This window comes from Manis pentadactyla, chromosome 4 (genome assembly GCF_030020395.1).
Source record: "Manis pentadactyla isolate mManPen7 chromosome 4, mManPen7.hap1, whole genome shotgun sequence".
Classification (NCBI taxonomy): Eukaryota; Metazoa; Chordata; class Mammalia; order Pholidota; family Manidae; genus Manis; species Manis pentadactyla.
The window spans coordinates 96061566-96083938 of record NC_080022.1 but is presented as its reverse complement, the minus strand read 5'-3'; the positions used below and the strand labels follow the sequence as shown (position 1 = coordinate 96083938).

At 50.1% G+C, this 22373-nt stretch overlaps 1 protein-coding gene across 3 annotated transcripts in view; it reads right to left on the bottom strand.

The window, feature by feature from the left end:
• SYT6 (synaptotagmin 6) overlaps nt 1–22373 on the bottom strand; it is a 60633-nt gene that overhangs the window by 9630 nt on the left and 28630 nt on the right. For all 3 annotated transcript variants that reach the window (XR_008997082.1, XR_008997083.1, XM_036923383.2), the window contains one exon: nt 4215–4335. Coding sequence is in view for 1 of the 3 variants with exons in the window: in XM_036923383.2 (XP_036779278.1) it covers nt 4215–4335 (121 nt within the window). In the remaining 2 variants the exon portion in view is untranslated. The remainder of the gene's footprint in view (nt 1–4214; nt 4336–22373) is intronic.

Genomic DNA, 22373 nt, shown 5'->3' with positions numbered 1-22373 from the left:
TGCACACCTGTCTCTGAGGACACTCCATGCTTAATAAACACAAAGTCTTTAGCAACCTCAGGATTCTTGGGAGCGTGCTTAATGGACTTTTACTAATGGGGAAGCTGGCCCCAAATCAGACCAGACACATATCAATGGGTATGCGGTTCATGGCCTTAAATCTTGGCTCCATGGTAGCCAGCTTGCTCTAAAAGGTGGTGCTGAACAAAGGCATTCTGTCCTTTTCACCTATGTGGAGTCCTTTCTCTGGGGGGGTCTTGTCAGCATTATTAACCAAAGGGTGAGGGAGGTAAAGATAGAACTTGGTAACACCCATGGGGTAGCAACCGGTCAGAGCAAGTGAGCAGCAACAATCACAATGCTGTGCATTTCCTTCCCACCTGACAACAGGATTACAGGCCTCATTGTCCCAACAAGATCACCTCCATCTGGCCTCAAGAAGGGGGAGTGGTGACCCTGCTCTCGGCTTCCTGGGAAGAAACACCTGGCCCACTTCTGGGCCGTGGAGGAGGAGGGAGCTGCGGCCTGGGGAGTGAGGGAGCCGGCCCCCACCTCCCCGATTTTCAGGCAGTGGCTGACGTTTCATTTCTCAGTGGGATCTTGGATTCTCTCCATCCCATGAGGAGGTGTCTTTTCAATGAACCTCCATGTGCCTCCCATCCTTGCCTCCTCTTTAGTTTTCTGAATGGGTATTTCATGGTCATCTTTCTACCCTGAAATTTTCTACTCATCCAGTGGAGGGACGCCTATTGTATCTCATAGCACAGGTGTTGCAGTCACTATCATAATCGTTATTTATGCTGCACAGCTCAAGAAACGGGAAGGCGACTCATAGGTAATAACAGCTTTTGAACACTGATGTGTTGAGACACCTTCCCACCCAGAAGCCAGAGCTCATGTGAATGTGTCGGGATGTGTGGGCCAAGCAGCTGCTCCCAGCTCTTTGGTCCACGGGCGTATGGCTCTATCTCCCAGGCACTGGAGCACCCACTAGGCCTCATGCTTCCAGCCATCGTTCCGGTGGCAGATGAGGCACAGGGCTTTGGGGAAGCTGGGGAGAACTGTGACACCTCATCAGAAACTCTCAGCCTTGACGGCGCTTCCGTAGACCCCGAGATGAGCTGCTGACTAACCAGTGTGACAGCCACAGCTATGCCTCAACCGTGGGGGCACCTGGGTTTATGGGGGGACTGAGGAGGCCATGAGGTGTTTAATCTACCTGCTTTAATACCTGTCCTTTTCTACCATTTGGAAGGGCCCTCTCAGGGAGCTTGTCAGTAAGAAGGAAGGAAGAGTTCCTAGAACCAGTGTGAGACAGCTTTCTGGTTTCCGAGGGCTCCTTTCTCGACAGCTATGCCTAGGACAGAGTGCAGGTCCAAGCACAGAGTGTAGAAAGCCAGCTCCAAGACCTGTCATGAACATGGCAAGTTCTACATTCCTGGACGGTGCACATTGCCTTTCAAAGTGTGTTCAGGCTGGAGGCTGCTCGACTTCTACCTCCCCACCCGCTGTGCCTATTCCCTTACATTCCCACAGCAGGGCACATTTCCATGCCACTAAGCTTAGAAAAACATGTCAGAGCCACCTGTCCCAAAGGTCACTAAGTAAAGGATTCTCAGCTTCCTTTCCCAACTCTATTCACCCCATTGGAGGTACATCCAGTTTGTAAAATTCAGTGGGTGCGTCACCATCAGTCTCACCATCGCCCAGCAATCTCACCATTGTCCAAGAGGCTAAGCAGAGAGATGATTGTTCCCTACGGTTCTGTAGTGCAAAAGCTATGGCTTCTAGTGGCATGCTGGTGACCTTTGGGATCCTGGCCTCTCAATAGCTTATGATGTTCTGGGCAGCTGAGGGAGGGGATACAAGGACCAGCAATGGTATTTCAGCTTCATTCTCATGAAAGCCATCATAATTCAGCATTTAATATGTGCCAGGCACTATGCTAAGAAATTTACATACATCATGTCATTTAAACTTCACATTGACTCTATCAAATATCTGTCATCATTATCCCCATTTTGTAGATAGGAAAACTGAGGTTAGAGAGATTAAGAAATTGCTTAAGATTTGAGCCTAGTTCTGTCTGGCTCAAAGTTCACATTTTTAACTTGACTCAAAGCAGTGCAGACCAGATGTAGCCGAGATGAGTGGATTTACTTATGCACCACTCCTTTGTGGCATACTGATTCTTCTAATTTTTATTGTCATGGTACCAGTAGATATGTTTAGAGAATTGACTGGCAACTATTTTAGATCAAGGAAAATAGGAAAACCGTTGATTTTAGGGACCAATGTCATGTATATCAAGAACAGGCAATTAATAAGCTCCATTCACTCCCTTACTTAGTCCCACAGCAAAGCACCCTTGGCTGACAGCAACCTTAACTCATCCTCACTGACAGGAGATGTTGGTGGAGAGGCCTCTGGCGTGCATGCGCCGACTCCATGACCCTCTGACACTGGTCCTCATTCATTTATTCATCATTCAGTAACTATTTACTCAATGCTCATCGTATTCCATGCTCTGTTCCAGACACTTGCTTATATAAGTGAACAAAACAGACAGAAATCCCTGACAGAAAGGGGACCCCTGAATTTTCAGGATCAAACCCAGGTAGAAAAGAGGGTCAATTGTGAGAAGGAGACTAGCACTTAGCATGAGAAAAAAATCTCTCCCCCAGCCCTCTGATGTGGAACAGCCTATGCCGTAAGCTTGCCATAATGAGCTCCCTCTCTAGCACATCAATTTAATTACACCAGAGAAGACAGTGTGGGGACTTGGGCAACAGGATCCTATTTCCCTGAGATTCCTTTGTGCATCTCTGTCCCTGGCATGCATTTATCTTGATATTAAAATGAATTCCACATTGGCTGTATTTTTGGAGGAAGTGGGCTTGCTGCTGCCTAGAGCTTTGCACCTGTTGGAAGAGGTTCTTTACACTCTTCCCCACATTCCATTGCGTGGCGGCAGCTTCAGTGGAAGGACAGGCATTAGGGTGGGTACTTTCCAGGGGAGCTTTTGGCCTGGAAGGTGTGAGCACTGCAGAGAGACAGTGGAGGCTGGGAGCAGAGGCTCTGAGGGATTCAAAGCTGCAACAAATATACATGACTTCTGCATTTCTGACTACTTTTCCCTGAAACCTCATTTTTCAAGGCCTAAAATCTCATTTTCTTCCAATTGCACCTGGGCCCAGATGTTTTCAGCGTGACTGTCACCTCTTTATGGCAACTGTGATTATACTCAGGAATTTTCCAGGAAATAAATAATTAATGAATAAAAAGAAATAATCTTCTATCTACTCCGGTCCAAGTTCAGGGGCACCTCTGGAGTGAAACAAACTGATAGCATGCCTCTTTTTGCTACTCTGAGCGCTGTAGCTCTGGGTGTCTCCTCCCCATTTCACTTCTCCAGCTAATTTGAGCCAATAAAGGGGAAAGAGGTTCCTGGGACTTGTGCTACTCCTCTGAGCAAAACTCAAATACTTTCCCCAACAACAACTTGCAGAATCATGCAAAAGGATCAAACCTCTGACACCACATTCAGCCTGCAGTCTGCAGTTGCTCCCAAATGTTCCCTAGAATGTTGCCAGAATAGGACTTATTTCTCCAGAACCTAGCAGCTCTGCAGGTGCTGAGGCTGAGGCCAGGAGCCCTGCAGGAAAAACTCAAATACAAAAGCACTTTGCTTTTCAGTGGCTTTGCTCATTTGACTCAGTCTGCAGGGCTGCCATAGGGCTGTGTGGACCTACAGATGTTTACCAACTCCTGCTCAGTGTAACCCTTCAAAGTGCCCGGGCCTCATGTAAGCTGGGGAGATCTTCCTTACATTTATTTTCTCCTATACGTTTACTTCTTATTCTCTTCTCTCTCGAAGAGAAAGAATGATGTGGGAATAGTTAATATTTTCGGAATGCGTCTTACGTGTCTGGCACAATTATGCTTCTTACATATCTGGCACAATTTATGTGATTTGAGTGCTTTATCCTTAAAGCAACCTGTATACATGATTTTTTCATTTTTGTGAAACCAGAGCATTACACAACAGGAAGTGACAGAGCTGGAATTCAAATCCAAGAAGTTTGCCTCCAGAGCTGGTGCTCTTCTTCTAAGAATACTGATAATTCTTCCTCCTTCCCTCTGAACATCTTTCCAAATCCTAACATCTGGGCTGCTGGGAAGCCATGTGTTTGGCCCTCGGGTCGCAGAGGTACCTGAATAGCCCGTGATGTCCATCGCCTTGAGGTTCCGACATTTGATCACGGTGAGGGTGAGTCTGCCTGCTGTGGGCAGGTAGCAGAGGGAGAACATGATCTCTCCCAAATCCACACTTTCCTGCAAAGAAGCAGACAAGAGGGCCAGATGAGGGGCACACGGCTCCCAGTGCAGCTGCTGCGGGCCCACTCCAGGGCCCAGGAGAAGGTTCTTTGAGGCAGAGACCGTGGCTTTGGGACCGGAGGGTCTGGCCCCCATGCTGGGAATAACTCAATAGAAAAGGCAATGATAACAATGTTGCTTCTTCAGTAGAATTTGTCTTGTTCAATATTCCCTCTCAGCTCTGACCAGATTCTGGTCCTGGTCCCCACCGTTCTGCTTTGGCCTCACCTGCTCTGTGTGGCCCTTAGCTGCCGCCTCTGGACCACCAGCGCCCCTGGGGGCCAGCCCTGTTCTCCTCCAGCCCAACCTTCTCAGTCACTGGTCCCCTTGATTCCCCACCATGCTGCCTGGTATGTGGTCAGGACAGTGTCCTGTACGAGACACAGCCCAGCCATTAGCTGCCCCTCTGCCAACAGGTCTACTTCTACCCTCAGCTCAGTCGTTCCACATCAGACTCTGCCTGGGCAGCTTCCTGGCCGCTACCGAGACACACGTAGCACTCTAGCTCCCAGGCCTCAGTGTGGATGCATCTTGGCCCACGCAGAACATGCTTCTGACCAGGGAGATGTACACTCACCACCCCATGCTTTTGTCAGGTCTTGGACGCACTTTGTCCTTTTTACTTAAATGTGGTCATCCTTCAAAAGTGAGCCCAGCACAGAGGACACGCTCTGTTCCTCCTGCCCCTAGAAGCATCCTGGCCAGGGATTCTCATCCTAGGAAGTTCCTGAGCAATAGGGAAAAGGAAAACTTCAAAGATGGTAAGCATGTCTGTCGGTTGAGTTAAACAGCATGCAGCTGGATTGCTTCCTCTTCCTGCTCCCCACTTGATGAAGGAGGGTGTTGTCACTCTGAAACTGCTGAAATCCCTCAGACTCTGATGCTTGCTTGGGGCTCCAAGACATGGAGGTGTTTCCTTAGGGTTCCCAGACCCAGGGTGGAGGATGAGGGCATGTATAGGGTAGCTCTGATTTCACATGGGGTCATCTATTCCTCCCTCCCTCCCTCCCTTCCTTCCTCCCTTCCTTCCTTCCATGAATCCATCAACAAATATTAGTTGAGCACCTGCTATGGCTAGGTGTTGCTCCAGGTGCTAGAGACAGGGAAAAGAGAAGAAAAAAAAGTAATACAGCTTACGTTTTCCTAGGGCAAAGGACAAGAAACATGGTAAATAAGTGAGATAGTTAAAAGCATCAAGGGGAAGAAAGTAAGGCAGAGAACAGGGATATGAAATACTTACGGGGGAGGCCATAGTTGTTGAAATTTTAGATAGGCTGGCTGGGAAGCCTTCCTGAGGAGGTGACTTCTGAGAAAGAGAGCAGTCAAGGGTGACACTGAGGTTTTCTTCCCTTTTCCTCACCAAGAGCCACCTTTGACTGGGGACTCCTAGAGGCACCTAACCCTTGGCCCACCTGAAGAATAGTTACGGGCACCCAGACTCCTCCCAGAGCATGTGGACCAATGCTCTCCTCGAGGTGGTGCTGATATCCACCCTTTCCCCAGCCCAAGATTCGTTTTTTTTCTACACTCCCCTACCCCCAGTCAAATCCCAGGAGTAGCAGGTGAGTCCTCACAGCTCTCCAGGAGGGGGTCTGGCTGGGGCAGAGCTGGACACGCACAGAGGCAGTCACCGCTCCAGCACACAGAAGCTGTGGCTCCACAGAGTCTGTGAGCCGAGAGCAACAGCCCTGAGCTCCTGCGCTCCTCGAAGTTCCTTGCGAACTGCAGTTCTACCTCTGAGGCTCACAGCACCTCATTGTGAGCTGCCATTATTCCCTCCATTCCATAGATGAGGAACTCGGCATTTAGACTCAGGGCTAAAAGCTCTGTCCAGGCTTACACAGTTGGACACCTGGTTCTGAGCAGAGGGCTCCCCTGCACTCCAAAATGAGGACCTTCCAGCTCAGCCAGGGAGCATCTCAAGATCACTGGGGCTTCTTTAGACCTCAGATCACAACTTCCTCCATTTGTTCAATTGTTGTGTAGTCATATTTACTGAGAACCTGCGAGAGGTACCAAGCTTTGTGGGGAGTATCCAGTCTCCTCGTCAACATGAACACAGTACGGGGGGTGTAACCAGTTAAAAGAATGCGCCAAGATCCATGTCTCCCAAGTCCCCCAGTCCACGGAGGGAGGCATAGGAAACAGCCCTGTGGCATCGTGTGGGAATGTGACCATCCCCTCATGCAGCAGGAAACGGGTTAGCAGGGCACCTGGCCCAATATTCCATCTCTGGCTGAGGGCCCGAGGTACAAGGAGGCCCCAGCCTCCTTTATTTCTCTTATAACCCTCCGAGGTTCAATCCTACCCAAAGAGAAACTCTTTCAGACCTGCTAACAGCAATAGGAACTGACTCGATCACTTGCCTATCATGTGCCAAGCCTTTTGCCACATTTCCTCCATGAGTCTTACCACAGCCCTACCAGGTAGGCACCCTTGTTACCCCCATTGCAAACAGGAGGAAGTGACAGTTTGGTGAGGTTAAGGACTTTGCCCAAGGTTGCATGACCAGTGAGGGCTCTGTTGGCAGATTTCCGTGGATCAATGCCGCAGCTCACTTTCAGTGGCTCCCCTTGTTGGGCTCTGGAATCAACACCATCTTTTTAGCTTGCATTCAGGACACACAATAGCTGGGGCCCATCTTTCCTCCTCACCTGATTACTTCTCTATTTCTCTGCCAACCCTCTGTCCCACATGGCTGGGACAGGCTTGGTTCCTTTTGCCAAAAATGCCTCTTCCTGTTACCTTTCCTGGACAATGTGCAGCATCTTGTGGGATCCAAGGCCATGTCCCTGGCAGGGATCCTTGTCTGGGCTGCAGCCTGCAGACAGCACCTCTCCTCCACCTCCCTGCAGCCCTTTCTGCCTTGAACCACTCATGGGCATTGCCAAATCCCCCTTTTGCTGCAGCTGTGCCCTCCCACTAGCGTCCATGACTGAGGCCCCTGTGGGGCAGAGCTTGCATTATACTTACTCACACCAACAGCATCTACACAAAGGCCCATAGAAGTGGGTGATTACACTGTAGCCAGAGGACCCCTCCAAGGAGTGATTCTCAGTATGTTATGATCAAGTTGAGGCCCTGGAAAGGAATCCGGAAGCTTTCTGATGGAGCTTCCCTCTGAGACGGAGTCGTTTCCCCACTATTTCCACCTACAGAAGCAGAGTGGCACTCTCAAAGGCTATCTTGTTTGGGGGGAGTCCAAATTAGTTTGTTTATGGACTTGGGAGACTTGCCTAGGGATGTGGGGGCTCTCTCCACGTAAGTGGAATCACCTGGGGCTCTCAGCGATGTTCCCCTCCAGAGGGAGCACCAACCCAGTAGGGCCCCCCTCTTTTCTGCAGGGGTGCTGTTTCTTGATAGGACTGTGGCAACTGGGGGGCATGTGGGGTGCTGCAGACCCCCAAGTCCCTCCATACAACAATGGACCCCACCCTCCATCACTGGGCCCAGATGAGCGAAGGAAGTGGACCAAGATCCCACCATGACTTGGAGGCAGAGAGGAAACAGCGGCCAGGGGGCCTGAAGCCTGGTGTCGGGACTGTCTGCTGTGGGTCATTAGGCCTCACTGGACCTGACAGCAAGTTGGCTGTCCTTGGCTCACTGGACAAGGGAGAGGCTATTTCCCTGCACACGCAGACATCAGAGAACTGGGTTATTTCATAAAGCGAAATGAATAGGTTACTTTTGAGTAAATAGAGACATAGGGCTAAGCAAACAGAGTCAGCACCTCCTGACAGCCACTGTCATCTCTGGAAAGCTGGGCTCAGCTGGGCCCTCGGGTACCCTTGCAGGTCATCTCTCTGTAACCCCTCCTTTCTCAGGAGGTTTCGGCCTCAGATCCTGTGTGCCTTGCCATCCTTTTATCCTCATTAGGGATGCTTGAGACTTTGGCTTTAATAAAACCAGGGGTGACCAAGACTACAGGCCAGCCAGCATGTTACAGCTTTTATCTTCATGTGCTTTCAGAGGAGACCGCCTCAGGGTTCCTGACTGCAAGGAGCTCCCTGGTGCTGGAGAGGTCACAGCTCTCACACCTCCAGAAAGCAGCAGAAACCAACTTGGCTCCCTTGACTGCTAACCTGGGGGGTTGTAGCAGCTGACTAAAAGTCTTGGCTAGTGCTCAGAGGGGTGGGTCAGCCGCCAGGGGAGGCATGAAAAACAAGGATTCAAACTGGAAAATCGGTCATGAGCCCTCACCACCTGAGATGGCCCAGGGTGTTGGCTCCTGGAGAAGTCTGTCCTTATGTACAACCTGTTCACCTGACATTGCTGCCCATTATAGTAGCATCTGCCCAGGCTGCAGTGCCCCGGTGTCCAGGCAGTAAGATTCTGAAAGGCCTACCCATTGCTCAGCATTCCTCTCACTGGTTCTTCAGCAGCCAGTCTGCCAGAGTTCATTAAAGCACTTCTCTCTCCGTGATGTACTCACTTAGCCTTAAGCATAGAAAAAAATTCCTATCTGCCCAAGAAAGAGCAGTGAACCACAAATCAAGGTGACTCAGGTGTTAGTCCCTCCACCACTAGCAGAGAGAAGTCATGTTGGTCATTTCACATCTCTGGACTTCAGTCTGTAAAATAAGGGAGCTGCACTAGATGGTCTAGCCTTACAATCCCTGCTAGCCATAAAAACTAAAGATTGAAACTGGAAAATCGGTCATGAGTCGTCACCAGCTGAGATGCTCAAGGATGCCTAACAGTAACTATTGCCCACCTCAATAATCTAGGAAGTTCATTTTGAAACCCAGATGCTCCCATTCCTTTAGTTCCCATTGTCCCCAGGAGTTCTGTTCTCCCCCAGGGCTAGCCTTCTTCCTCCTAAATAGGCAACGAGTGGCGTCAATGCCTCTGCCTCTTGGGAATGCAGGCTGAGCAAAGCAAGGATGATGCTTCCCCATCTCTCCAAGAACACTTCTAGTCTCTTAATCATTAAGTGGCTTGTCTGAATCTCTCATCATCAGCAGAGAAGCAACCCCTACACTTTCAGGAAAGCCATGGGAGACCTAAAAGGTTCTCTGAAGTACTGGATAGCAAGTGCTGTTAAGTTACACTGTGGCAAGAGTTCTGGAAGAGAGATGAGGTAGGAGCCAATTTGGCTCCATGGGTAAAGAAGCATCCAGTGTGCATCCCTTTGTGTTGGCCTGGTGCTTGGAACCAGAATTAGAAATGAGTCAGATGTGGAGGCTGGATGCCTGGGGCTGGGCAGATTTCTCTAGCATCTGCCCCCATGGCGCCACAGACCTCTCATAGCCCAAGCCGTGACCATGACTTTTACATTGATTCACACTGATTGTAGGGATTATATGATGAACACTGTGTTCTCATCAGATTGTGGGCTCACAGGACAGTGCTGGGGGCTGGTTTTACTCCTCATTATACCTCTCATGTCTTGCCTGTGCCTGATGCCTAGTAAGTGCTCAATAAATACTGGCTAACACATGAATGGTTGGGAATATCAGTTTAGAGCCAAGCAGCTCTGGGTCTGAGTTCCAGCTCTGATTTTTCTGAGTAGTGCAATTTACTTAATCTTTCATAGTCTTGGTTTCCGAATCTGTAAAATGGGGCTGATTACAGTACCTACTACCTCTTAGGGTTGTTGCAAAGATTGAATGAAGTAATTTGTGCAAAGTGCTTAGCATAGTGCCTGGCACAGAGTGAGCTCTCAGTAAGTATTAGCTGCTATTATAATTATTACTACTATAATTACAACTATTATAAAGCACTCATGGTCTTGGGGCAGGCACAGGGGAGAGATTGGCATATAAGTACGTAGCACTGCTTGGTTTGATCAGTGTCTTTAGAGAGGAGAGGACAAGATGTGGGAAAGCAGAGGAAGGAATAATATACTCTGCCAAGGATTTCCGGGTAGGCTTCCCAGGGGGAGTGGTATTCAATAGGATCTGGCAAGGTAAAAGGAGTGTGACTGCAGAGGAAAACAAGCACGGGCACGCCAGGCACAGGGATCAGTAGGTGCATAAAGGCAAAATGAGGGGCCCGGTGAGGTCCCATGTGGCGCAAGGGTGAGATGGTGGGGGGAGCCTGAGAGCAGCCCAGAAGAAGCTGGGCACAGGGCAGCGCCAGCCCTTGTCTGCCTCACAGCCCGTACTCAGGAGCATCCCCTTGACCCTGCAGATGGTGGGAGACAGTCTCTACATCTGCTCTTCCTCCTCTATTTCCCACTCAGTTCACAGTGCCATCTTCCACCCAGATACACCAGAGACCAATTTCATGTGTCACTCATTCATTACCCACCTCCTAAATGTTCTGAGTATGGGGAGACAGTAGTGATAAGACAAAGTACCCGCCCTCCAGGAGCTTGAATTATAGCGGAGGGAGACAAAAATAAACTAGGCAAGAGAGTATCTGAGGGCAAGTGGTGAGTGAACCAGTGACTTGATAGAGGGTAATGTTGGGGGACCTTTAGACAGAGTGGTCGGGAAGGTGGTCAGAACTAAAAGAGGGCCAGCCCAGAGGGAGAAGAGCACTGGCAGAAGGGACAGCGAGGCGCACCATGGGTCTGGCACACACACAGGGAAGGGAAATGTTATGCTGGAGGGCAGGGGAGGGGAGAGAGGAAGGGGGCGAGGGAGGTTCAGAGAGGTAGCGTTGCAAGACGCTGGGATTTTATTCCCTGTGAAAAGCAGAGCCATTGGAGGGCTCAGAGCAGTTTGGAGACATCAGCAGGTTGTGGAGAATGGATGGGGGCAGTGGAAGCAGGAAGTACCCTTGGTCTTTGACCCTCCTGCAGCCTACATACCCATTTACCAGCTGGGCTGCTCTGCCTCCTAAGCGTCCCCAGACCCTGAGGCCTTCTGCCAGCATCCCCTCTGCACTGCCTTAGCTGGGATCACATGGGCTCTGCCAGTCCTTCAATGGTGCCCCATTCCAACCTAGTTTTGCAGTTGGAACACCTCGTCTTCAAATGAAATACTATCTAGAAGCCCAAACAGACGAAGTGGCTCTGAGACAGGGCACCGGAGCTCCTGCCTCCTCAGCCTTCTCCTAGGAACCTCAAGGAGTCAGCTGGAGAAGGACCCAGCATCAGACGGCATTCAGGGCTCATCAGGATCGGGCCCTTGTCTTTCTTGCCAGCCGCTCTGCTGCAGGTGCCCTGTTACAGCCATTCCGCCCTCAGTGCTTATACATACTGAGCCATCCAATCTTCACAAAAGCCATATGAGATGGGTACTATTATTATCCATGTTTTCTACATGGGGACCCTGAAGTAGAGGAAGGCTATGCAGCTGGCCCAAGGACCCACCTAAGGGGCAGAGGTGGGATATCAACCCAGGCAGCCAGGCTTGAGAGCCCCCAGTTTTAGCCACTACACCACCCTGCCTCTCTCTGACTCCCCACTTCCCCAAACCCTCCAGGCTGTTTTGCGTGCCTTCGCCCTGCTCTTTCCACTGCCTGAAAGAACCTCTGACTGCCCTGGACAGCTCTCATCTTTCCAGGCCAGCTCTCCCGTTCCCTCCTCTTGGGTCATCTCTCTTCACAACCCGCTCTGACTTGGGGGCACACTCCCATTGCTTCTGGGTCTAAAGGCTGAGGGACAAGTATCACAAATGTCTCGAAGCAAAGGCCAGGCATATCTGAGACCAAAGCAGCAGGACCCGGTGACCCATTGCATAAGCAGGCTGTAGCCAAGGAGAGAAGAGACGGGTGCTTGGCCCTCTCTGCAGCCCAACAACTGGCTCAACATTCTGCTTGGAGAGGGGAGCCGAGGGGGTGGGTGCTTCTTCCCAGGGACCAAGACAGGGCTCCCGCTGTGAGCACCCGGCATGGCTGACTGATGTGGGTTGGTTCCCTGTTCCTCCTCAGGCCCAGCTTCCAGAGCTCCAGGGAGAATGCTGGGGTGGCTGAGGTGGCAGGGCGGGACATGTCTGTTGTCACTCTGGGCTCCCCGCTGGGTGCTGGGGCATGTTCTGTTTGTTCTGAGTTCCATGCCTGCTTTTTCTCTCAACTGCTTCTTGCCCCAAGGGCTTTGTGGCATTATGAATAAATGATCCGGCAGAATTGAGGCACCTTAAATAAATTCTATATACTCCACTCAGTGTCCACACTGCTGAGAGTGGCCGGCTGTGGAGAAGAGGGAGACCCTCCAGCTGGCATGGAGCAGGGAAGTGTAGGAGCAGGTGGGTGAGATCCTGGTGGCTGGGTTTGGTAGCAGGGGACCAGATGAAAGACTAAAGCACATCAGCAGGAGGCAAATGTTTCTGTATCTGAGCATCTTCAGGGAAACAGATGGTTTTATTTAGGAAACTTTTTCTCTGCCTCTCCTCCCTGAACCTGCCCTTGAAAAGAGGTTTAGTGTTTCACATGCACCATTACTTTTGGGCAAATATCTGTGAGTCAGAATCACACTGGGAGGTGCAGATCTCTTCTAATGACTTTTTTAAAAGGTGGGCGGAAAGGGAGAGGGGCTATGAGGGGGTGGAAGGTGCTTGGGGAGTGGAGTTTGGGGAGGTTCTGGAAAAGTTGGAGGATATGCCTGGCCACGCTGGAAAGTCTGCACCGTGGGTACTTGTCCATGAGAGGCCAGGACCTCCAACCTCACCTCCGCTCTCATCCTTCCACTGTCATCTTCACTAGTGACAGAGAGGAATAAATGGCACATTAATGAAGTTAACAGTAAGAATCTTCCCTCATTTCTTGCTTCAAACTGTCTTGCGGGGTGGCTGTCAAACAGCTGTCAATTTCCCCCCGAGGGTTGGGTGTGGGTTTGGGGTGGGCATCTCAGCAGCGGTTAATCTGGTCGCTGCCCCAAGCAGGGCTGCGGCAGCAGGGGCTCTCAGCAGCAGGAAAGGTGCCCTGGCCCCTCCCTGGGTGGCTGGGGTGGTCACCTGGGGCAGCAAGGGGCATTTCTGCAAACAGGTGCCCTGGGGGATGTCAAACAGGCAGGGCTTTTGTCTCAGCCAAGGGTACATGCTTGAACTGCCAGCAACAGGAGTTTTAGCTTTCATGGTTTTCTTGGCTGACCTGAAGGTTTAGATCTTTACCCAGCTCCTGCTCCAGGTATTCCAGAATCAATCTGTCAGCTGAGGCTGCTCAGTGAAGAGTCTCCTTACAGCCTTTCACAGGGTTGGCCATCCTGCTCTTGATACATCTGCCTCCTTCAGTTTTCCTCCCAATTCTCCAGCTACTCCTTCCCAGACTGCAGGATCCCCGCCGTCCTGCCCCTGGATAATGGGGCTCTGCACGCTCATTCTCTCCACCCTGCCTGCAGTGTTAACACCTATCTTTGTGCTCAGGACTCTGGGGTTTATGGTCTCTTGACAGACCTCTCTTCTAGATTCCAGATTCACATATTCAGCTTGACATCTCTCTCTCAATGTGGATGTCTCACAGAAATCTAAAACTCAGATGCTTAGAGGTGAACCTGGATCTCCCATTTACATTCTGCTCTTCCTTCCCCCAACTCGGGAAATGACCTCTCCCCCTCCCAGCTGCCCAAACCGGGACAGAGACATCATCACTGGTGCCTGCCTCCCTCTCACCTTTGCATCAGTTCACCGCCAAGCCCTGTCAAGTTTGTCTCCAAATTGGCCATGGAATCTACCCACTTCTCTCCATTTCCAGTACCACACAGAGGAAAGTGTCATGTCTTCCTCCCCATACGCATTTGCCTCCTGACGGGCCTCCCTGCCTCCTCTTCTCCTGCCTCATTTTCCACACAGCAGGAAGAGTGCTCTTTCAACTCTGTGAGATGGATCACATCACTCCTCTGTTTATAACCCTCCACTGGCTTCCCCTTGCACTAGGAATAAAAGCTCAAACGCTTCCCAAGACCTTTAGGGCCCTACATGATTAGACCCCACCCCCCTCACCCTTGCTCTGCCACAGCCCTCCTTACTCTGCTTTAGCTTCTCGGGCTTTCTGTCAGCCCCCAAAGTGCCCCAGGTTCGCCCTGCCCCCAGGACTTTGCACATTCTTCCCCCTCTGATGGCTATTCCTTCCCCAACTATTACTTGGCAGGGGTTCGCTCATCTTTCAGGCCTCATCCTCCAAGGCTACATACAACTCTGTGCTCTAGACTGCATGCTCCTGCGTGACAGGGACTGGGTCTGTTTTACCAGGGCCAGGACTTTACTAGGGTGAGGAAAGTAGGTGCTTGAGTGGAAAAGTGAAGGAGTCCCTCTCTCAGGGTCACATACACCTCCAAGCATGAATGCCTCCTTCAGTTTTGCCCCCTAGGTGCCTTGCTTACCTTACCCTAGTCTGTGCCCTGTGTTTGACTCACCACTGTATTCCCAGGATGAGCACAGAGCCTGGTATATAACATATCCTCAACAAATATTTGTTGAATTAATGAGCAACCCAGCTTTGTAACATGCACCTGGTCAAGAAGGTGGTGAAAGGGGCCCTTGCTTAGCCTGAGCCTCTGGTCTGTCCAGAAATGTCCTTGTGGCTTCAGGGTGAAGCCGCATAAGGGGCTCCTCAGGGTATGGGCTGAAAATCTGCATTGGACCCACTTGGGGAGGTGGGAACTTGACTCCTGAGCTGTACCCAAGATCTACTGAGTCAGAATCTGAAAGTGGGGCCTGGGTGTGTGAATGATTGACAAGCTTCCCAAGTGGCTCTTGTGTATCCTAATCACAGCATAAGCAAACAAGGGGATTCTGAGGTTGCCCTGGATCAGATCCTATTGGAATCTCTGTCACCTGGAACAAGTCCTCATGGAACATGACCAGAGTCATTGAATATCAGTGCCATCAAGCAAAAGTTAGGTCACCAAAGGGCCTCTTCTCCTTTGTTAGGTGCAAACAAGGATCAAAGCCATGCAGACTTGTTCATGATCACCCTTCACCTTTTCCTGATGCACCACAGGAACACTGGATAGCTCAACTTCAGCAAGAAGGAGCCTCACCCACATGTAGAGGGTTTAAGAAGTATCTGACACCATTCTGTAAATATTCCTTATTGCAGTGGTCCTCCAAGCGTGGTTCCCTGATCAGCAGCATCAGCACCGCTTGGAACTTGCCAGAAATGCAAATTACCAGGCCCCACCCTCACCAACGGGCGGGGGCCAATCATCTGTGTTTAACAAGCCCTCTAGAGAAGACTTAGGAACTGAGAACCATTGCCTTAGAATTAGCAGAACCAACTGAGCATGCACACGCTGGCCAGGATTTTGAAGTTTCTTCCACTTCTTTCAACCTACTTATTTTGGTGATCAAAACCAAAGTCGAAAGAGAAAGGCAACTCACAGATACGGAGCATTGCATCTACTAGTTTGTAGACACCATGTGTTGTACTTAATATATATTTAATTCATTTCATTCATACAACATTCCTCAGAGGGACCTGTAATTATGGCCATACTGAGCTTCATAGGAGTTAAGTAACTTGCCTAAGTTCTCAGACTGATCAACTAAGTCTGAATTTGGACTCCTGTCTGTTGGCTCTGAAGGCCTTGCTCTTCTCCACCATGCCACACAGCTTCCTCTGGAATTGCATATGGCCTGCCCCTCTCCGCCCTACCTTCTGCCTCTGGTTGTGGAGGATCAGGTGGGCTAAGGACCTGTGTGGGTTTTGAAGGTGAAATTTATTGGTGCTCTAGAAGCAAGAAGCACTATATGGTGGTGTCAGCCTGCATTACAGATTGTGAAGGGCGCCATCTCCTGCTCACTTAAACCAGCCAATGCTGGCTCGCTGGCCTCAACCTGTCACTCCCCATGGAAATGCACTCGTATACTTAGTCTTGCAAAGTGCCATGTTGCTCCAGTGGACACTGCCTGGTGGTAGAGGTTGGGACAGGAGGAAGCTGGGCCAGTGGTGGGCAGAATGCCTGCATCAGAAGCTTGTGTGCCCACGCACAGCTCAGTGGAAGGCCCCTGGGCTCTCTCCACAGGGATCCTCCCGCTGAGCTTCTCTGAGGTGCAGACACCTACACTGGGAGGAAGAAACCCTTATATGAAGAAGCCTGGGGCAGGTGAGGACTTTCCCTCTATCTCATGCAGTTATTTTCTTTCTTTCTCAGGTTTTGAGGTTGGGTAGGGGTTGGCTTGCAGTCCCTGTGGGCTTTCGGGGGCAACTGCAGCTGTCACATCTTGGAATTCATTCCCTTGGTGAGGGATCTTTGTGGATTTGAGCAAGAGGAACTCCAGTCCATCACATGTCCCTAGGCAGGGAGAGACCATGAGTGACTGGTCAACTCACCCAGTCCTGGCTTCCAAGCAGGACCACACTAAACTGAACAACTAAGTCCTCTTTTTAAAATATTTCACTCACACTTTTTCCAGTGTTCCATTATCCAGGAACTCAGGAAATTCCCATTGATGTCCAAGCTGTCCCAACCTTTACCACTAAGCAGTGCCCACTGGAGCAACTTAGCACTTTGTTCAACAAAAGTATGCAGAAATGCCCCATTGCCTCCTAGGGCATATAAGCCCTTCCTTCCTGTTTCCCACCATTTCATCATAACACAGACCTTATTCTTCAAAGTCTTGAAAACTATATCAATTTTCACTCTCTCTTCCCTTCTCCAAAGCTGAGGAACACATTGTCCTGGGCCTTCGAAAGTTTCCAGGCACGTTGGTGGTCCTCAGCTAGACCCACAATAGTTCATCAACAAAGAACTCTTAATTGGGGGTCTGGTGGGAAGCTAGGGTCCTGACTCTTCACCAACTAGAGGAGGGAATCACAAGTCAGCTACAAGGGAATTACAAACAGCCTCAGAAGGGGATGCATGGAGTCTCGGGCAGAACCGAGGGTTCAAATCCCTGCTCTACTGCTTTTCTGCTGTGTGATTGTAAAAGGCAATGAGATTTCCTGACCCTCTCTGGCATGTGCATCAGCCATCCTCAAGGTGGTTCCCTATTGGACAGTTGCTCTAATCCCCTGATCTGGAGGCATATTAGGAACCACGAGGAAGATTTTGCCAGGAGCTAGCAGAAAAATCAAGATTTATATGTAGCAAGCATACAATCTGTCTGTAAACCCCGCATTCGCCTGCCATGCTGGGGCAGGCAGTGTCCCTGGGTGTGGGGAACAAAGTCCACATGAGCTGAGGGCCAGGTACGCCCCGAGGATGTCTGAGTCGGCAAGGGAAGCAGAGGCAGCTGCCTCGGGTGTGTGTCTGGGTGGAGGGTGGGAATGAGGACATCTCCTAGCCTGGGTTTCAGAGGCCACAGCGCTTGGCATCAGGGCTCGTGGGAAGCTACACTGGTTCGTGGACTGCCTCTTTCTTCCTTCCCAGCCCTGAGCTTCCCCACCCATCAGCACCTGCATGTGGAGTTACGGAAGGCCTCTTGTGTGTCTTCTCAGGCTCTAGGCTCCAGATCAGGTGTCCCCAGCTACATGACAAACTTAGGGGTGACACTGGCCTTAGAGCCAGGAGGCCTGGGCTCCAATCCCAGCGCTGTTGCTCACCAGCAGAATGATCTAGAGCACTCTTCCTCTCCAAGCTGCAGTTCCCTCAGCTGTAAAATGAAAGCATTGTACAAGATGACCTCACCTTCTCATCAATAAAACAGAGTTAATCTGGAGGATGAATGGATCTGTGTGCCTAAACGCTTTGCATGGTATCTAGTACAAGGCAGACTCTTCACACATCTCCTCAAACTTTCAGGCCCCTTCCTGCTCTGACCTGTCGTAGAGCTGTGTCTGGCAGCTGACTGGGCCAACCCCGTGGCTTCCGCCATGTCTAAGCTGTATCCTGACAGTGCTTCACTGGAAGGAGAGCAAGTGGTGAGAGGAGGACAAGGAACGAGGGAGCACGGCTCCACACCCCTAACCATGCCCAAGGAGCTCTGTGCTGGGAGCTTGCTCTGAACCTGGCCCAGGCCTCCCCCCAACCCTCTGCTCACCCAGGAGCACAATGATGAAACACCAAATTAGCTGTTATTGTACGTCCTCCAAAAATTACAGGCTGCATGTCCTGCCAGAGCCAGCTAATGTCTCCCACTGGTAAGCAGGTGACACTAATGGTAATTTCCTCACTTCCAGGCACTGAGTTCAGTGGCAGAAACAGTGAGGCTCAGGCTGGAAGGCAGCCCTGGGGGTGCGGAGGAGAAGGATCCAGGGAGCCCAGGCTACTGTCACTCACTGTCCCAGAGCCATGGCTGGTTGGGTGCCTGAGCTCCACAGCAGTTCTTCAAGATCCTTCCTTCCCCTCCTAGAGCTACTGCCTCTTGGCACTGAATGAGCCTGGAGGCAAAGCCCCACCCTATGGCCACACCCCGGGCCCCGCCCACCCTCAGCCCCTCCAGCTGGGCTCCACTAGGGTCCTCGCTGTGTGTCCCCAGGGTTCCGGCCAGCCAGACGTCCTCCTGCTGACGGTGCTGCTGAGGAGGGGCCTACTGCTCCCCGGATCTCCCCACCTCTCAGGCTCCTTCCAGAGTTTCCTGCCCTCCCACAGAGCAGCCAGCATTTCCTCTCTCACCTCTTCCCCCTCCTACACCCCCACCTGCCTCTCCTCTCACATCACACTGAGCCATCTCTGTCTGTGTCAGCTGAGGCCACTCTTCCCCCAGGGGGTGGGTCCCAAACGACAGCGGAAGCCGCCTGTTCCCAGGGAGACCCATGCCCCTCCCTGCCAGGCTGGACAATGGGAAATCAGATTCCAGGACCTGGAAGGGTTCCTGCAAACCTGTGTTCCCTGCCACCCATACCAGCCACAGCTCTGCAAAGCACCCAGCAGAGTGCTGTTCCAGGCCACCCCCTTCTTGGAGACTTGGGTGGCTGGGTCTCTTCAAAGAATTCCCAGCTGAGCACCTCCTGCAGTTAGTAGTTTCAGAGTAAAGACCTCTCTGTGATAATCAATGCAAGTCCTCAAGGGTCCTTAGATATTACAAAGGTCTCTTCGCATTTTACAGATCAGGAAACCAATTTGAAAGGCTGTGTGGCTAGATGGAGTTTTCCAACTCCTAGACAACTGTGGGATCCCTGTCTCTCACTTTCCAACTTCATTCCACATGTTTAAATTGAATACCTACTAGTCCATCTAGTACCTACTAGGTGAGGGTTAGGGACTACAGGGGACATACAAATAAGTAAGACCAATGGGTGGCTGTGGAATGTTGAGAGCCTGCATTCCAGGCCTGCCCACCTCTACAATAAGGATGACTACAAGGAAGAACCTTCAGGATACTATACTTGTCACTAGCAGTCATCGTTGCTAAGACCTCTGGGTGTTCACAGAGTAGGGACTATTCTTACCCACTTTTACAGATAAGGAAGCAAGCTCAGAGATATTCACGGCAGTAACCAGCCCACTTTACTAAATAGGAAGGAAATGTGGCTCAAAGCCCTACAGCCAGACCCCAGGGCCCTCCCTCTTAACCACCAGGCCAAGCCAGTTTGCTGTTCCGAACATTGTCATAAGGATTGTATTCATTACACTACAATTACCCAATACTTTGATTTCCCCAATGCTTCTGGAGCCCTGATTAAGTAGTGCTTAATAGTAGAGCCCTGATTAAGACTGTGCTTTAGGTATCTCAGTTACTTGTTTCTGTATCTTTTTAAAAGAATCTCATTTGTCACAACAAATTTATAAACTAGATCTTATGATTACCCCCATTTTGCAAGTGAAGAAACTGTTAATAAAGTTTTAGAATTCAAAGACCACACTTTGAACTGTCCCCATGAGGTTGTTCATCCTTCCTCTTCTCCTAGGACCAGGAATAGCTTTGTTTTTCCTAAGGATATGGCTTGTATTTATGTCCTGGACACAGAATTCCATGAGTACATTTCCCTTTTTGCCTTAGCTGCTAGAATGCTTAAAGTCAAGTGTATCCCACTAGTCAGTGCTTGGACTGCAGGACATTCATTTTATGCAGTGGCCTCTCTGAACTCCATTTGACTTTTTTTCATGTTCCTTTTGCCACATTCGTATGATACTTTAAAATTATTTTCAGTTATGTTATAGGTCTTGTGGGTTAGTTAAATCATCTTGGAGCAACTGAAAGTGACAGACAAAAACAAATGGAAGTTTTTGTTACTTGCTGTGCAAACTTCACTTAGCCTCTTTAGCTTAATTTTCTCTATGTGCAAAATTAGGATAATGACCCCATAATGCTTGCTGGGGATTACAGGAGACAGTGTGTGCAAAAGGATCTGTAAACTCAATAGTGCTAAATAAAGCCAAGGTGGACTTGTTATTTATATTGTTATTAGTAGCGTGGTGGGGTCCCTGCCTCTGGAGCACCTACAGAATGAGTGGTCTGGGCCAGGACTGGCAAGGAGAGCCTGGCCAGCTGGGACCTGGTCCTGTACACTGGAAGATAACCAGAGCTGCTGATGGGTTTCGCAAAGTAGCCCAGAGCTGTGTTGACTGGTCATCAGAGCTGTGCCAGAACTCATACGTCCCACACCTGGGCCTTACTTGAAACTGTCACTGCTTCTCTGCCCACTGGGGAAGTGACTAGCTGCAAAGGGTTAGGCAATGGCCCCAGGGCCACTCCAGGCCCCCAGATCAGCAGCTCACTGTGAGGTTGTAGGACTCCCCAAAGAGTCTCCCAGGAGGTCTCAGCCTCATCACTGGGGAAGAGGAAGCCAGCTGCCCTTCTCCCAGGTCCCCCACTCCCCATGTCAGGGAACTCAGGGATTCACTGCCACTAGAGAAACAGCAGCTGTGGTCTGTGGCGAGAACCCATGAGTCACCTTCAATACCCACCTCTGGGCCTTGGCCCTGCACTCTTAACAATCCCTTCCTCCTGTTCCCCACTTACATTCTTCTCTTCTTTCCAGCATTCTTCCAGAATCACTTAATTCTGGAAATTTCCAGGCCTAACCTTGCCAACCCATCACCCCTCTCATTCTCCTGTGTGTTCCTGTCCCTCACTGCATTCATGTTTTTCCTAAGCAATGAGAGGACTCTAGATTTCATCAAAATGTTATCTCAGGATACTGGGCTTATGGTGAACAGTATTTCTTTGTGTGTGTGTGGCTTTCTGTATTTTACAAAATATCTAAAACAAAAGTGTAATACTTTGCCTCGAGGCAGGGAAGAGTAAAAAAACATCTAACAGCCATATAGCTTTTAAGGAAAATTATCTCAGCTTTGGTTCTGTTCTATCACTTTAAAACTGTGTGACTCTGGGAATTTCTTCAGTTTGCTTCATCTATAAAACTGAAATACTGATTTCTTACTGTGTTGAGAGGGTTAAATGAGAAAATATACTTGGAAAGTGCCTTACAAACATTAGGTATTATTGTTTTTAGAATCAGGAGCAATAAACTATGGCACGAATCTCTGAAGGCTCTTTATCATTGGTATTTTATTACATTCTCTCTTCAGCCTTGTGAAAACAGGTTATTTTCCACATTTTCCTAATGAGGAAACAGAAAGGCAATGTGATTTGTCTGAGGCCACCCAGCAGAGGCAGGATTCAAGCCCTGGTCTCTGACTCCAAGTCCTGCCCACCTGCCGGTTCCTGAGGGCCAGCCCCATGTCTGCCAAATGTACTGTAGAGGCTTACGGGTCCTGACTGACAGACCACAACTCACCGTGTGGCTGGAATAGTTTTGCTCCCTTAACAGTGCCTCAGCTTCCCTAGGAGTGAGATGAAGAGATGATCTTCATCATCCCTTTTCAACTCACGAGAGACCCAACCTGGAGCAGAAGCACTTGCTGGGCATATTACAGCCACCCATGTGGATATGTAATAAACTGCATAGTCTTTAAGACTCAAGGGTCTTCCCAAATTCTTCTTTCACAAATGCAGTTGCTTAGGACGACCTAAAGGTGTCCCACTCTGGGTGGCTGGTGCCCACCGGGGAGAGGAAGCGACTCTGCTGAGATCTCCTTTCCCATCTCATGCAAGATTGCTCAGCCAGAGTTTCTCTGGTAAACACTGTCCAAATAGGGTTGGGGGAATATTTTTCCTCAGGGAACACTCATTCCCTAAAGAGAGCTGGGAGTCTGCCCAGTCTGGATTAGATTTACTAATACCATAAAAAACCAAAAAACCCACTGTCAGCAGGAATTGGAATCAGAGGCCCTGGCTGCTTGCCTTTCCCCCTGGCTCTTTTTCTCCCCAAATCTACCAAAA